The 18,364-nt window shown below is 27.0% G+C and overlaps 1 protein-coding gene across 1 annotated transcript in view; it reads right to left on the bottom strand.

Moving 5' to 3' along the window:
* Positions 1-1,749: 1,749 nt before the first annotated feature.
* The window catches only part of LOC107442882 (uncharacterized), a gene marked incomplete in the record, with an annotated part of 28,677 nt that continues 12,062 nt past the window's right edge, over positions 1,750-18,364 (bottom strand). The window contains 2 exon segments of the mRNA XM_043042781.2: positions 1,750-5,958; positions 14,431-14,629. Coding sequence (XP_042898715.1) covers positions 5,730-5,958; positions 14,431-14,629 — 428 coding nt within the window.

Genomic DNA, 18,364 nt, shown 5'->3' on the forward strand with positions numbered 1-18,364 from the left:
CACATGTGTTCACAGGGAGTCAGTTTAACGTTTTATAAATGCTTTTTTAAAGTCTTGCATTACACTGGGAAAGAGAGTTGTGCTTTAGAAGATGAGGATACCTACGAGTGTACTTGAAAGGTTTCTTCCTCTTTTTCCAATGCAAGCATCACAACATTTTATTTTCATTTATTTATACACGTGTAAATTTTGATTAACAAAATCAACAATTCTTCAAAAATCACATAACTATTGCATAACAAACATTCAACTCAAACAAAACAAATTTTTTACTTAATTGAAATAGCAATAGTACTATAAAAGTTTAAAAATAAAATGTTTTTTTTTTCTGCTTCTTTTTTTTTTAAATTTTTTTTTCATTGTTTTCGAATGAATAAAATAGACAGGGTGACTATAATACAAGATTGGAAACTCTAATGGAGCAAATTTGGTTATACAGTCGTCCCCACTTAATCGCTCCTATTCACTAGTAGGTGTTTAGGATGAAGTTGAAAATTTAATCAAATCTTGCTGCCAGTTATACATTGAAGTAAATGAAGGGGGTTTTACCCCTCTTTGACTTACTTCACTCACACATCATTTAGTATGTAAAAAAGGGATAGAGTGATTTGTTTTTAGGTCAAGACTTGTTGTCCCCTCTTGTTGCACTATTAACTTTGATAAGAAAAAGTTTTAAAAACCTAATACACTAGTGTAAAGAGTGTCTTTCTCTTAAGTAGAATAATTGCTTAATCCAGTGGATAATTTTGAGTTGGTTGAAAGTTGAGCGCGAAAAGAAATGATTTAAATTAATCGAAAATAAAATTAAGAATTATTATATTATGTGCATTAATTAGGAGTTTCTCAAGTTTCGAAGATAAAAAAAAAATTCTGATTGTGCTTGAAAGGAATACGCACAAGTCATGAAAATTTTAGTAGAAACTAGAAGGGAATATCTAATTTTGATAAATTGATGAATAAAACGGGTATAAAAAACAGACTTCAATTATAAAATTTTTCGGATGGGATCAAATAATATTTTAGTTCCTACATGATACTTTTCACTAACATTGATTTATTTTTATGTAATTATAAATGAAATTTTTTTGATACTAAGGCAGAAAATTTTAATTATAATTATTTATTGATCATAAAACTGAGTTTATTTAATCAAAACACTATATTATGCATTAAATACCATTAAAAAGTAAAATTTCGCGAAAATTCAGAATTTAAGATAGAATATTGCACTCCCCTTCTAAACGAAAAACCCGCTTAATAGCATAGATTTGGCTGGAACCGATGGTATTCCTTTAAGCGGTGATGACTGTACTATGAAATATGTGACAGAGCCTTTAGAAAAACTTAAGAGTATTAACTATCAAACATAATGATTAGAACATATTATTGATTATTGCCCTACTAAATTAAAAAAATGTGTTTAAAATTTTTGTTGGCAATATAGTATAATACAAATTAGTTGCTAATTAACAAGCATTTTTAATTTATACAATTAAAAGCCCTTTATAAAATTTTTTTTTAAAAAAAGCGCAATTTGCAACGTTAAATAAATTCAACTAGTAGAAAGAAAAATATTGGAAATCTGAAATTAAAAAATAAATAACTATGTAATTTTATAAAAAAATTCTTTAAATAAATTCTTTAAAATAAATTTAAATTAATTCCTTCAAATAAACAGCAATAAAATCATCTTAACTGAGAAGGAAAAAAAATATTTGAACACAGTTTCCCTACATAACGAGTCACTAATCAATATTTTGAAAAATTTTATTCATTGAAAGGTATGTTATTTAATTGTTGTTAAATTTCAATTTTTCTGAGTTCAAATATATTCAAAGCTTTTAAAAAGTTTCAAAAAATTTTAAAAGTACATAAAAATCAAAATAATTATCATAAAATACATTTCAATGCATAACAAGCAATAAAATTTCAATAAGTATGTAATAAATAGGAAAACTGAGAAAAGTGGGGAACTAAGTAGAATCTAGAGGATATTGAAATGAAAAAAATGAAGCTCAAAAATTAAATTAACAATACTATTTTTCTCCTAATAGGCCAAACATCCTGTCCCACAAACTATATTAATTTTTTATTACCAAATTTCAGACAAAAACTTCAATATAAAATTATATAAATAAGTTAATCGTTTTCACGATTTTTAAATTTTGAACGTGACAGTACTACAGTACAACAATAATTATAGAAAAAGCAGTTGAACTTAAATTATTCTCTGGTCACCCTGTATATTTTAAGTATTATTTAGATTTAAAATAAAACATTAAATGCTTTTGTGGGGCCAGCCACACACACTTAAAAATAAAGAATTTTAAAACAATAAATTCTTAAGTAAACCAGTACTCAAAGATATTGCATTGATTTAGATATCTTTACAATTCTATAATCTAAAAGCTAATATTTTTTATGCTTAATAGCATTTTAAATTTGTCTACAATTAAAAAAAAAGCATAGCTTTTGAATATAATTTAGGACAGAATACTGACATTTCTATAGGAGTTGAATACAAAAAGTACTTCACTAGTTTCCAAAGTACTAGAGAAATGATCTTTTTTTTAATCGCCCAATGCTGCCGCAACTATAAACAAAGATTCTTCCTGATTTTACTCTAATTTTCTTTCTTTTTTAAAGAGTTAAAAGATATTATGGATTTTATTGATGCAACTACAGTTACTATATTATTTATTTATTATTTTGATATGATCAAGTTGCCATTACTCATATTGACATGATCACAGTTCTTCTTGGCACAACTAGAATTATTGCTTTTTTTACCTATTAAGTATCAGCCCTCAAAAGTTTCTATAATATTCAATTGGGATAAAATAATCTTTTTATTTAAAGCCAGATTAGTTTCCTTGTTTTTCTCAATGTAGAAGGAACCAAAATTCAACTTAATATTTTCAACCAACAAATAATAGGGCAAAAGAAAATTTCCTAAAATGTAATAAGGTAATTTTTTTAATTCAATAATTTGATTATAGTTAGTTTTTCTTAATGCTGACTCTACAACAATAAATAAGGTTCTTAAAGTTTTAATCATTAATGAAATAATCTTTCAAATTTATATACAGCCTATGCTGTCTGTCTTAAGTTACTGATACAACCTCAAAAAGTAAATAAATAAAATAAAAAATTCAATATGCGAGATGCTATAATTATTCAATTTATAAACAGTTTAGTCTGCATATCTTTAATGCTAACAAAACTTATAGAGACAGTTTTCATAAATGAAATTTTTCAATTAGTAAAGAGTTGAAAGAAATTTATTAAACTGTAGAAAGGTAAACTATGCATTAAATGGGTAAGTGGAGTAGTTCTTTATGCTGACAGAAACATAATTGCCCACAATAATTACCTTTTGACAAATATATCATAAATATGTACAGTTCTTAACAAATATTAAATTATAATAAAAAAAAAATTACTTAAATCTATAAGGCTGAATATTTAATCAAAATTAATTATTTCCATTCTAGAATTTAAAACAATTGACCATTCTAATTGTAAAACTAAACTATTAAATTATTAAACTAAATAGTCAATTCAATTTTAAAAAAATCTTTACTTGCAAAAAAAGAACCTTTTTACCATGCAGTATTTTTATCTGTCTCAAGTTTATAAAGCTTCAATCCACATTATCTTAATTAATCCATAACAATCAAAATTTTTAATAGTATCTCCACAGTACCTTAATTAGTCTACATCAAATTTTTACCATTAATTGCCAATTAATGTCAAAAAGAAAGATCTATTAACCAGAATTCATTGCATTAGAAGCCAACTTGTCTATTGTCCAGAACTCACACTCACCAGAAATGAAAGAAATTCCCTTGTCTTCAAAGGTTTGGTTAAAAGTTACAAAGCTATGGAGCTAAAACAAGATCAAATATATTTAAATCCCATAGAAATGTCAGTTTCAGAATTTAAAAAATACATAGTTTATAAATTTACTTCGAACTCTATTCATGATGCTTACCAAAAAATATAATAAATTATATACCATTCTCAAACTAATTACAGAAAATTTTTTTTGATTTAAGATATATGAAGTACAAAATTTACAGTTAATGCAGACACAAAAAAAAATTCATGCTAACCAACAAAAATGTATTCACACACTCTATTTATATTGACAAAGTTCTTCAAGAACAACAATTCATATAAATCTAATATTGAATTCCAGTAACTTTCAAAGAAGATAATGTTCACAAAATATCGTAGAAAGTAAATTTCAAGAGAAAATGTCATAACATTTCGTTTAAGCTATAAAAATAAGAAAAAGTCAGTTATTTCAAATATTAATATCTATGACAATTCCACGTTTATACAAAAAGATGAAAAGTGAAGTTCAGTTTAATGAAATGCAATATAACAGCATCTAGGTACAAATGTATACATTTCTGGTGTGCATCATTATCAAAACATTAACTAACAGACTATTTATCAAGTTGTCTTTTTAACATTTTTAGACATGCAACACTCGTTTTAAAATTCCAACATTATCTCAATCCAGAGAGCGATTTCAGCTTATGTTCTTCTATGTCCAAGGTAGGAAAAATTAAACTTAACTTGATATAAGTTAGTAATATGTCACTTTTTTTTTGTAACTTCAAATCCCTATCTGTTTATCTTACAGAATAAAATTAGGCCTAATTTTATCTATTTTCACAACTCCCCATTAATTTTTATACTTCTTAAAAAGTGAAATATTACGAACAAACACTGCCTTAACCCTCTACACGTTAAGAATTTGGAAAACTTTCTAACAAAAATTTTTCCTCTAAGTACTATTTTCTCATAGAATAATATGAGAAGAAAGGAACAGTTTGTATTACAATAAAGCAGCAAGAAGAAAAGCTAAACAAACTAATAAGAATCTGAACACAAAGCACTTAGGCAAAACTGCATAAAAAATTCCTTCCTTGTGTTAGAGAAGGAAATCGTAGAGAGAAGCTGGTTCGCAACTAAGAAGTTACTAGAGAAAAAAACATTACATAAAACTTAAAAATAAAGAATTGCAAAATTGAATGAAAGTGTCCTTCAGCTGGTTCTACAGAAAAACAGATGTCAAAAAATTCAGAGGTAAACGCTAAGAGGGTTAAAGTTGAGAATGACAACAACATGTATATAATACAAGTCAACTGTACATCGAATCTAAAATGAAACTTTTTGCAGTATTCATTCACTATTTTTTTTTTCAGCAGCTAAAAAATTTTAAAAACATGAAAATAAAATTACAAACAATATCTTTTCATAAAAAATATCTTCAACTGTCACTTTTTTTAATCTGTAAAAAGAATCTGGCAATAAATAAACAGCACATTTTTTCAAACAAAGCCTCAAGCTTCTTTCTATTTTTTTTTCCTGGAATGTTTTACCTTTCAGTACACTTCTAATGCTTGTGCATGTATGAACATGTAACATTTACTGGTGGCATACATACAAAAATATGTATATCCACGTATTACACAATCACACAATTAAGCAAATAATGATAATCCAAACAGACGTCCCATTCATTCCTTTAATATATACTAATCACTATGTGTTTTAATAATAAATTAACTTTTTAAAAAAGATCTTGACTCTTGGTTAAAGTCATATATATAATTTTTTTTTTTTATGTTTCACTGATTGGAAACTGTGGGTAATGATAACACATCGAGCCAAACATATGTAGAATAAGGATCGTTCCCTAAAAGCTGCAAACATCATCCAGGATTGGACTGAGTATTTGATGAGACACTTTCTGCCCTGGTTGTACCGGAGTGACTAGATCGGCTGCTCAAAGAACGGCTGTCGGTACATCTTTTAGTGAGAAGCGACTGCGTGGCTAACTCCTCTGAGTAATAATGTGGGGTGTTGAGGTAGTCTTTAAGTCTGCGTGGCAGAGGCAGGTGGTCTATTAGATCCCTTCGCAGAGTCTTCAAAATAATAAACCTGAAAGATGCAAACAAATTTTCAATATTAGAAAGATTTTAAAATTTGTTGGAAATAAAACAATATTACAGCAACATACAAAGATGGATCAAATATAAATGAGACTTCTTTAATAACTAAATATTAAAATATTACTAACAAAAAAATATAAACAGTTATTTTCCTACATATTTTCTGAATTTTTACACTTCTTTCCCTACACAGGGGTGATTGTGAGCCCAAGTCAAAATTCCGGAAAATTTCCCCGAGTTTAAAAAAAAAAAAATATTAAATTGAAAAATTAAGAAAAAAATTTAAACTAGGTTTTTTTAGGAGAAGTAATAAAAATTTACAAATGTCTTACTTTCTTGAGTTTATGATTATAACTATTTACTGATAAAAAATGCATCTGGCTCTCCCTTACAAACAAAATAAACTGTGTTTTTAAGTTCCACTTTTGAAAATTTGATTTCCGGAAACTTCTGTGATCAATGATTTTTTGAAACGTCTGAACCTTCAATCTCCGGAAACTTCCGGATTACTGTTAGCGAAAAATCCGGATTTTTTCCGGAGCACAATCAGGCCTGCCAACATTTTCAAAAGTTTTTTTAAATTTCGGTGGAATAGAAAGTATGCCATGTAGTGAACCAACTGTACACATCATCTATCTTACATTGGATGAAAATCTCTTGACCCAAGGCTTCTTTAAGTGTTCCCAAGTCCATATGGAGAATGTTCAAATGTTTCCCAGAGTAATGCCAGCAACTTTTGATGTGTTACCGAGGCTTTATGAGGCGTTGCGTACTTCTGCTGCAAGATAACTTCACAGATCGGCATGCCATGTCTCTTGGATTAAAAGGCTGCTTTGATTTTCTATATAAGTTCATAATAATAATCTGCGTCGATAGTTCATCATACATGAAGGGGATCTACAAACACTAGCGAGTACTCTATAAACAGAGATTTTAGCTTTGAATTGAGCAGATTCATTTTTCCTACGCCATTCTATATTGGAATGCTTTGTTTCAGGGGTGTAGGGACACATTTAAGATTCATCACAAGTTTGCATACTTAAGCCCTTGACAAGGTATCATTGCCAAACTGTAATGTCCACAAAATTTTAAAAGGTTTGATATTTTCTCCTGTTTAATTATTATGTGTTGTGCAACTGCATTATGAACATTAGGCTCACTCATGATTCAAGCTACTAACACTGTTAAACAATTACTTAGACTCCAGATAAGTCTATTATTGTCGTGACAAAGAAAATAGTCTGCTGCTATTAAAAAAGTCTCATTTATATTTGATCCACCGACATAATAGACCTGCAATTTTACACAGCTGGTAATGTAAATTTTAAAAATATATATACAGATAATAGAATCAGTGCTCAATATAATGACCCCTGGTATATGAGCGTAAGACATTAGATTGATTATCACTATATAATGAATGCACAAAAATAATGCCAACATTAAATTAAGAGATTAATAAAAAAGTAACATTGCTTGTTTAATTTCATTTTAAAGTATACAATAACATGCACTCTTTGGTAAAATCTCTTATACAAATTTATGATTAATACAATATTAAGTCATTTTTAACTTTAAATAATTTATGTTCAAAGCTTAGAGAGTTTACATTAAAAAATGAAGTATTAACATAGTTCGATTAAAGACAGTATATTATTACATTTTTAGGAAATGAAAATATTAAAAAAAAAATCATTAGCACTCAAAAACAAGTAGAGATCAAGTTTACAACATATTTCAATTACATAAAAATTCATATATCTCCTTCTTACATCTTATGCATTTGAATTCAAATTAATCAATTCAATTTTTGCTTTCTAAAAGTTAATAATTTACTTTCTGCTTGTTTTTTATTCTCTTGATTAAATTCGGCTCAACAAATCTATGACTCCTTACCTACATTTCTTAGCTATTTTTTTTCCCTTCTAAATAAATACTACTCAGCCACAAAATAAGATTATATTTCAGTTATCAAAATTAAGAGAAACCGTTTAACTTCCAGCAAAACCAGTCCATTCCAGAATGTCTTTTTAATTCAGAAAAAAACTAAAATGTTTGTCAAAAATTAAAAACTATGCTTATTCTTAATTCTTTCAACGAAAAAAAAAAAAAATTAATTCAAATACTTGAAAAGTTAAGTTTTTTTTCCCCCTTTTCATTTCTGATGTAAACTTTGCAAAAATACATCAAGCTAGCTTTGAAAGCATTTCTTTCAAAGGACTAATGAGAAAAGAATTAAAGTTAAAATTGTATTTAAGAATTTTATCATATAAAATTCTACCTTCATTTATGCTTAATTTTCAAAAATAAATAGAATTATAAGTTGCGTTGTACAGGTAACAAAATTTTTTAGAATAATATGCTTACATCATAATTTATTTGCTGTTGAAAAACAATTTAAAACTTACTGATAACTGAAGAATTATTAAAACTGATGTAAAACAATAAATGTAAACATACACCATGTTTGTTTTATTTCTTTTCAATTTAGAAAGAACAATTATTACTTAGATATTCTCTATTTTCATCTAATAATAACTTATATAATTTGAGATAGGTGAAAATTATCAAGGTTTAAGTAACACAAATGTTAATAAATAAATACAGAATTAGAATATGAGAAGCTACAATGATTCTGAATTCAAAACATTTTGGTACTACATTCAATTTTTCAATTACTTGCACAATTCTGAATTCAAAACATAACTTATATTATAATTCAAAATATTATTCTTTCAAAATATAATTTATAATAATTAAAAATTAAACTAAAATTAAAAAATAATAAAACAAGATAAAAATACAAACATACTGAATACTTTTAAATTCAGATTAGTCTAGTTAGGTAAAGTTTGCAGCAATACTTTAAATCATGTACAAATATTGAGAATTTTAATTAAATTTCATGTATTTTTTAAAGGAAGATTATAATCTGAATTAATTAAAAATTCCAAACACATGAAGAAGGATGCATGACATTAAAATATTGTTAAAGGCAATAATTTCGCCATCAAACGTTCCGTAATAATTTATTTAATTTAGAATATATATGATAACATCCGAACTAAGAACCTATGTAATAGAAAATCTACTTTACACTAAAGAACTACTTTTAATTGCTTCAAAAAGTATAAAATTCTTTAGATGTGAGACAAGCAATTTTAGCAATATTTAATAATAATAATAAAAAAAACAAACTAAATACTGAAATAGAATTGATATAATCTTAACAGTTTACTGTTTTAAAGACAAATAATACTTCAAAAATCTATTTCATTTAAAATAATTTTAATTATAAGTTAAAGCCTCTAATGTAAACAAATAGAAGAAAGTGAAAACGCTCCTGCTTATTTAATTCTTTATATTTTATTTACTATTATTACTTGCTACAATCAAAAATTTAAACTGGGCATAAAGCAAATTAAATACTAATTTTTAAAAATCCCAAAACAAATAGAAATAGAATTGTGTCATATTGTGTGACAAAATTGAATTTTAAGCATTTAAATGCAAAGTTCTAAATAAATAAATTTGAATCTAAAACAAAAAAAAAAAAATGTTTAACTTCATAAATAGATCATATTTTAAAATAAACAGGGCTAACCATAGATTGAACCAGTTCTCAATTAGACTTGACACACACTAAGTTCCAACATTTGGCAGAAAATTCCATAAGCCTTGAAGAGGAATCCATTCTATTTTTGATAATTCATATATCAGAGCGTCTAGCCAAATTATTCAACAAAAAATAAGAACCTTTTAAGCCCTTTTCAAGCACTAAAAAAATATTTTTAAGCACTTTAAAAAAATACAATTACGCAGGGTTGGAATGTTTTCCACAATTGACTGTTTTATCTTGTTTTAACTGTCATGTCAAAGAACCTTCAGCATTGTTTTTGAAAATTGTCAAAAAATCATGAAATTTCAAATCTTGTAAAACGAATGGCGTTTTCATATGCTGCGGACTGACAATACGCTGAAATAGATTGGGGTTGAATTAATTCTGAAACCGCTGAATAGAATAATGTGAACTGTGTATTTTAGCATAATTTAAAGTGAAAATCAATATAGTAAAGGAAAAATATTATTTTGAAAGAGGGAAAATATAGCACTTTTTAAAAACATCCAATGAAAAAAGCACCTTTAAGAGCTTTTAAAAAATAAGCACCTTTAAGCACTTTTTAAAAACGCTACACACTCTGTATATATATATTTCTGCATCCCTATTCCTTTGTAATTAAATAGTATTTTTCAATACATAATGTAATTAAAATTAATTTTACAGAATATATACAAATTAAAGGGGGAGTAAAGGTGTTTTTCTTATTAAACAGTAAATTAAGAAATATTTCCTGGACACTACAAAGGATTTGAATGGACAGAAATAAATTTTTAAAAAAATATCTATTCAATTTTTGCTTATTCCTTTCCAGTTTCACAAGTTATGTAGTGCTTTTCTTATATATTTTTTATTTTTATTTTCAGCACATACAATTACTAACACTCAGCAATATTCCTTTTACTGACTATTTGCAAATTACAGGAAAAAATGGCTAAATGCGTTTTTCTTATAAAACAGTAAGAAAGTATTCTCTGGTTACAAAGAAGGATTTCAATGAACAGAAAAAATTGAACAAAAAAGTAAAACATATTTTTTTCCTGTAAATAAAAAATAAAAAATTGAATTATGAAAAATTTCACTTGTTCCTCAGGAATTTTAAAATTTTTTGAAATAAAAATTAAATTACACGTTTAATTTTTGTTTGTTAGTTCTTTAGAATTTTTCTAGCCTTTTCCAGGTTATTATTACACTTATTTTAAAGCTTTTTTCTTAAAAAAAAAAAATAAAGATCCACATAAAGCAAAATGCACTATTTTTTTAATTTATATATTACATAATACGGTAGTTCAAAAGATTAAATGATGGATAATAATAAATTTGCATTCTAAATATTGCATTAATTTTAAGGCTTAATCTTACTGTACTAAATTTTGGATTATCTTAGGGAAGTTTAATTCAGTGAAAGCTTTATTTAATGTCAGATACTGTTACAACAAACATGCCATAAATAAAACTTATGCATCTATTTCTGTTAAAATATGCATAAAATATTACATCTTTTTAGTTTTGAAAAATTTTAATATGTCATATTACTAAAATTGTCCTCTTATATATGAATGCAATTAAAAATGTTTTTGTCCACTAAAGATTTCTTACAAGAGAGTGTTACAATTAATGGATTTAACTCTATGGTTGCAACAGTGCTGGGATGAGATTCCAATAATAGTCGCCTCATTTGCTTTATATATGAAAAATAATATCCTAAATAGTTTCCTTTCTCTAACATACTTTTACAATCTTTATACTTAAACAATATAAAAAAATCCACAAAATAAACTATTTTTTTGTTGAGATATTTACATTTAATAAATTATATACAACAATAATTTAATTTTAAATAGACTCAATCTGTTAAAGAAGCATAGATGTCAAGTTATATAGATGATAAACAAATAGGAAATGTATGCAAAGAAAAAAATTTGCATGACATGTTATATGCTGCGCTACATAAACAGTTTTCCAATTGTAATAACTTAAAATATATAAAAAATAAAAATACCAAACTCAATGCAGAAAATTCACAAATATAATACAAATATTTTACAAACTCTGTTTAATTTACCAATGCAAAAATAATGAAATGTTGAATTAGAATTTTGTCAAGAATTATAAACGGAAAAACTGAGCATATTAGAATTTATGAGCTTAATTTTCTTCAGACACTGGCTTGCCTTATCTGAATATTTATTTTTTTGCCAAGAGTTGTTGAAATTTTTTGGTCAATATTTAACTAGTTGAATTTTTTTTTTTTTTAATCTATTTATTTTCACATCACAGTCATATTTGTTATTTGATGTTCCACCAATCTCCTTCTATTTATGCACCTGTGACCTTTGTTTTACAAAAAAGAATAGCCATTTTTTTATCAGCATCCAACAAATCAACAAAAACCAAATTCGCAAATTATTTTTAGTAGCCATTTTTTACAACTGATTACAAAATAACTTTTTGTTTATATTTTGGTGAAAACAGTCACCTTAGAAGCTATTTCTTCATATTAATAGTTTTAGTTTCCAATGGTAGCTCCATGTCAATGATTATTTTTATTTACACATTTTTTAAAAATTGACAGAGATTGCCGAAAATCGATATCATACTTTAAATTGCTTTTTGATACTATAATGCATACACAACATCAAAATGCAAATATACAATAAAAAAGGAAATTTAGAAAATGTATAGGGGAATGAAAAAAAAAGTGGCATAGTCAATATGTTTAATATTGACTGATGCAATTTCAATTTTCAAAAAAAAAAAAAAAAAAAGCATATGAAGGAATGGAAACTTTAATATAGATTTATTATGGAATGGTATATTATATGCAAATTATGGTACATTATGTCAGACATTTCCAACGTTGTATTAATTCTAACAAAGCTGTAAATAGGTTATAATTCACAATTTATTATCCACAATTATTGTATACAAATTTTACTATCCACAATTTGGTAGAATCTTCATGCATTTTCTTTTTAGAAGTATTTGGCTACAACGTACTGTTTTACTGCACTCGAAAATTTTCAAAAATACAAAGTATGTGACTAGCTTAGCTTTTCATGCTAGACTTTAAAATCTCTTAGAAATTGTCTCACATTTCTGACATTTAATTATCAAGATTAGAATTTAATTATCAGTCCCTGTAGAATTCTACGGAATTGCACAAATTATTTTAATCGATCATCATGACCAGAATATTGTTATACACTTATATAAATATTCTTACGACGAGGGCTAGAGTTTATCTTAATTTGTAATATCTGTTGAGTTTTATTTTTGCAAAATAATTCTAAATAGGTCAAACCTTTTTCACACTAACTGGACTAATTTTTGACAAATTGCCAAATGAATTTCATTTGAGATGAGTCAAGGCTGTTACATGCATTTTTCTTTTTTTAAATTGGAGTATTGAAAAAATGGAGGCTAGGAAAGAGTTTTACCTTTTGTTTCCCAATTTGAAATTAAGAAGAATGACAAATTTTTCAAAATTACCATTATATGCCTGTAACTAGAAGTTGGAAAGATGCTTATTAGGGCTTCAATACCCATTAAATTTTTATAGATTACCAAACTTGAAGAGAAATTTTTTTTCCCCCACTTATTTTTCAAAATGCTATTTATGTGGCACTGGAACAAATTGCCCCCAGATCTAACAATAGGATAGTTATACTGTCTGACTCCAAAGCTGCCACTCAAGCTATTAGATCTGGTGAAATACCTATCTCTAGGACTATCCAGGATTGCCAGGTTCTCCTGGAGAGTTTGAGGATAGAAGGGCGATAAATAACACTCCAATGGATCCCAGAACATTGCGATATCTACGGCAATGAACAAGCCGATATGCTGGCTATGAAAGGCGCTAAAATAATTCAACAGCCAAGCACTCTTAAATCCTTTCATTCGACAAAACTCTATATCAAACATTTTATGAGAAAAAACTGGAAAGCGTTTCTCACTTCTCCTATCTCTTCAAGAAGTTGGAGGAACAGCTTAGAACAGGGTATTGCAGATAAGCCCCGCAATAAAGCTGTTGCAGAATTCAGACTTGCGGTGGCCACAATTGTCTGGCAAACCACCTCTGCCGTATCGGCATTTTCGCTGACCCAAATTGCCCGTTATGCTCGAATAATGAACTTATGGACAGGAACCATCTATTGAGATGCCCAGCTCTGCGATGGGGACTCTGAGGTGAAGCGCTATTGGAGTGCCCAACATCTGTTAATGAAATAGTGACTTTTTTCTCTTACTTGTCGTTCACCTTTTTTGTTCACTGTTTTTGTAAGAGTTTGTCATTTTCTTTTGCCATTAGAAATAAAAAAAAAATTCAAAATTGGGTCTCCTCTACAAAGTTAAGAATTTCTACAAACTGAACTAAATACATTTACAAATAACACTAAAAAACATCTAAACCAGTTACACACACTCTCATTAAAAATAATTTGTTTAATTTAAAACCCCAGTTTAAATTCTATCTACAACATTAAATCATTTAAACTATTTTTAATGGCAAAAATTAAGATATAAAAGTACAGATATTTCATTTCATGTTCCACTTTTCCTCTTTGCTTTAAGATGAAAAATAAATAGTACCAAAAGAAATATATGAGCATAAAAATCACAAATTCAAGTAACAACAATGTAAATATTTCTGGATCGCCAGCAAAAAGGTAAAAGAAATATCTTTTTTCTTTGTTTTTAAATTTCAAATTTTTACTAAAAATATAAATAACATACGAAAATAATAATAAATAACATGTTATGAAATTACAAAACAATATTAAGCAAAAATAATCAAATAAACAATTTCTAAACCTCTCACTGTATTGAACAGCTATTACTTACCTACACATGTGCTGTAATGATTGAACTTGCTTAAAGCGAGAAACTGGATGTAAGAGCTGAACCCTCATAGGTCCTAATATAGGTCTTCGATGTAAGAAAAAGAGATAACGACCACTTCGAGAATGAGCCACAGCACTGTCAATGAAGTCTACAATGGTGTTGCTACGAAATTTCTGCAGACAGCCAAAGCTAAAGTTACCTATAATACAAGCACAATTAATAAATCACATTTGTAAAGCTTTCTAATTACATCACCTTAGAATTACAAAATTTGAATTCGCTTTCATTTGATAATTTTTCTAATAAAGATTAAGTTTTTCATTTTGTAAATTTAACACGTTGAATGCTATGGGGGTCAGCGGTGACCGGCACTAAGTTTGTTCGTAGCGCCATGGGGGTCAGCGGTGACCAGCGAAGCCAAGATTATTAGAAACACATACAGGGTATCTGCTACATTTTAGATTTTCAAATTCATGACTAATTTCTAGAAATTTTCATGACTTTACAAAGTTACTATTTTCTCCGACAAAAACACAACAATAAATTTAAAAAACGCATTATAACATTCAATGAAATGATAGGTATAACCAAAACTGTTATACTCTGCATCGTCATTTTTAAAGATTTTAAATTTAAAAAAACAGAGTAAAGAAAGAGTTGGAGCAATAAAATAGTGGAAAAAAATGCAAAAGCAAAAGAATTTTTACAGAAGAGTTATATTCTAGATACTTTTCTTGTTCATCCCAAAGGAAAGAAATATTCCTGATTTTTCTGATCCCATTTCCGAATAAAAAAAATTCGCCAATGACTGGTTTGATTCAGCTAGAATTTTAAATTGATAAAATAGAAAATAAATAATAACAAAAATTCTGAAATCACAGAAGTTTAAAAGATAATTCGCTCTAGATAGATAGTTTAGAAGATAATTCGCTTCTTTTTTTGAAAGAACACCATAACTTTTAAAGAACATGATAAAAACAATTTATATTTTAATAAAATATGATGGTGAGTGGAGATTTTATTACAAATTCAGATATTCGGAACACCATAAAATNAATGGGGGGGGGGGGGCGGATATTTTTAAATTCCATTTTAAAAATTAGATTTTTCAGAGACCTAAATCCATGACTTTCAATGATTTTCTTAAAAAAATAGTTAAAATCATGACAAATTTTGTTCAATACTGAAATTCATGACTTTCCAGGTACGCGGATACCCTCCACATAATTCAAATAAATTTTTAATACTTTTNACATCTGCCCCGTTATCTAGCTTCCCTATTTACCAGTATTGTTAAAAACCTTTTCGAACAACAGAACACAACCACAGAACCCCTTTCAGAACACATTTCTCTGCAACCACGTGTTTACCGTAGGTTAGGTTTCTTCATGTAAGACGTTCAAATTTTTTATGTGCTAATGTAAGATGGACAAATACCTTGTAAAGGCAAAATCTTCTATGATGATGCACCAAAAATATTCAATGCTTTAAAAAATAGAAGACGTTAGAAATGTATTATAATTAAAAAAAAAATTTTCCTAGAGTTTGTGTTTTTTTAGTTTTTTTAAATCTCACCCTGTTTTTGAGAAAGGGTGAGAAATTCTCACCCATTTTTTTTCTACGATGAAAACACTGTTTCATGACTTTACAAAGTTACTATTTTCTCCAACAAAAACACAGCAATAAATTTAAAAAACGCATTATAACATTCACTGAAATGATAGGTATAACCAAAACTGTTATACTCTGCATCGCCATTTTTAAAGATTTTAAATTTAAAAAAACAGAGTTAAGAAAGAGTTGAAGCAATAAAATACAAAAGTAAAAAATTTTTTACAGAAGAATTATATTCTAGATACTTTTCTTGTTCATCCCAAAGGAAAGAAATATTCCTGATTTTTCTGATCCCATTTCGGAATAAAAAAAATTCGCCAATGACTGGCTTGATTCAGCTAGAATTTTAAATTGATAAAATAGAAAATAAATAATAACAAAAATTCTGAAATCACCGAAGTTAAAAAGATAATTCGCACTAGATACAGTTTAAAAGATAATTCGCTTCTTTTTTTGAAAGAACACCATAACTTTTGAAGAACATGATAAAAACAATTTATATTTTAATAAAATATGATGGTGAGTGGAGATTTTATTACAAATGGAGGCTAGGAAAGNTGAAATGGAGGAGGGGGGTATTTTGAGATTCCATTTTAAAAATTAGATTTTTCAGAGACCTAAATCCATGACTTTCCATGATTTTCTTAAAAAAATAGTTAAAATCATGACCAATTTTGTTCAATACCGAAATTCATGACTTTCCAGGTGCGCGGATACCCTCCACATAATTCAAGTAAATTTTTAATGCTTTTTATTTTTTATATTATTATCATTACGAAAATGGTTTGAAGAAATTAATGCAATACATACTGAGAAAATCATTTTGGCCAGATGGGCAAGCCATGTAACATGCTACATGGCTTTATTTACAAGCCATGTATCATGGCCTTCAACATGTTAATTATATTCTCATTGAGCAAAATATCATATAAATAACATTATTTATAACGCACAATAATTATACCAATAATCATGTTCAAGAAATAAATTTAAGAATGCTCCTATAAGAAACAAGTATTGAGTTGAATCACTTAAACTCAACTTGGTTAAATCAAACATTTTTTCTGGTGTTTCGTGCTCCTTGCTATAAGATTCAATAAAAGTACTTTTTTAATTATACTGTCCTAAATATACAGTTTAAATAAGTTAAAAACTTTTTTTTTATAAAAAATTTTTTATAAAAAGTTCAACAACTAATTAATATTATTTTTAAATACTTTTAGTTCAAAATAGAAATTAAATAAAGTTTTTAATGAATAAATTTATTGTTACATTTGTACAGGAGATGTACAGTTTATTTATTTATTTGAAGAAGATTAAAGTGTGTACTTTTTGTTCTGTGGCTCCTTACTAGAGATAATTTGCATTGTATCATTTAAATCATATCAAAAATTTTTTTTAACTGTAAGGTGTCCTTTTTGCAAATTTATGATGAAAATTAGGTTTTAAATTTTGTGTTAATTGTATGTTCAGGTGCATACCCATAAGCACACTGTCAATAAAAAAATTACAAGAAAAAGAAATATTAAATTTGAACTAACACCTTAAGTGGAAAGTAATTTTAAATAATTCTTGAAAAAAGGAAAGTAATTTTTTTATATTGCACTTGCAAACTGGCAATAAAATACTTATTAAAATAAAATTAGGAATTATTTAACTTTGACATTTTTAATGTAATGTTAGTAACTAAAGAGAATTTCAATAATTTTGAGAATATATGGTTCCGAAAATTTTTAAAATATTACAATGAAAAAAAAAAGTAAATTAATGTTTAATTTAATGAATAATAAACTTTATTTAATATATATTGAAGAAAGTGCGATCACAAAGAAGTTCCTGTTATAAATGCAATTAAATGATCTTTGTAATTAAATGAGTATGTAAAGATGATATTATAGTTAAGATTATATTAATGAAGTTTTTGATTATAATAAAATATATTGTGTGCAAAAAAAGTGTAGTTTTTTATATATAGCTATATTTTCAAAACAATATACCGTAAACCGGGGCGAGTCTACCCATTTTTTCAGTTTGTCAACTTTCAAGTGGTCAAACTTTGGCAAATATTGAAGAAAAAAGGCTTTTAATAGGTGTTTCGGAATCGCTATTTATCCCTCTTTAAAGCTGTGAAATCGATTTTAGAAAATATTAACAGTTACGCTGTTACTGTATATTTTTATAGAACTGCTGACAAATCTCTCGTATGGGGCGAGTCTACCCATTCTACTAAAATGAATGTTAACATTGTAAATAATCAAATTTTACTATTAAATTGTTATTTTAGTTACTATATAGGATATTTATGAAGTAAAATTCATAA

The sequence above is a fragment of the Parasteatoda tepidariorum genome, chromosome 5 (assembly GCF_043381705.1).
Source record: "Parasteatoda tepidariorum isolate YZ-2023 chromosome 5, CAS_Ptep_4.0, whole genome shotgun sequence".
NCBI classification, from domain to species: Eukaryota; Metazoa; Arthropoda; class Arachnida; order Araneae; family Theridiidae; genus Parasteatoda; species Parasteatoda tepidariorum.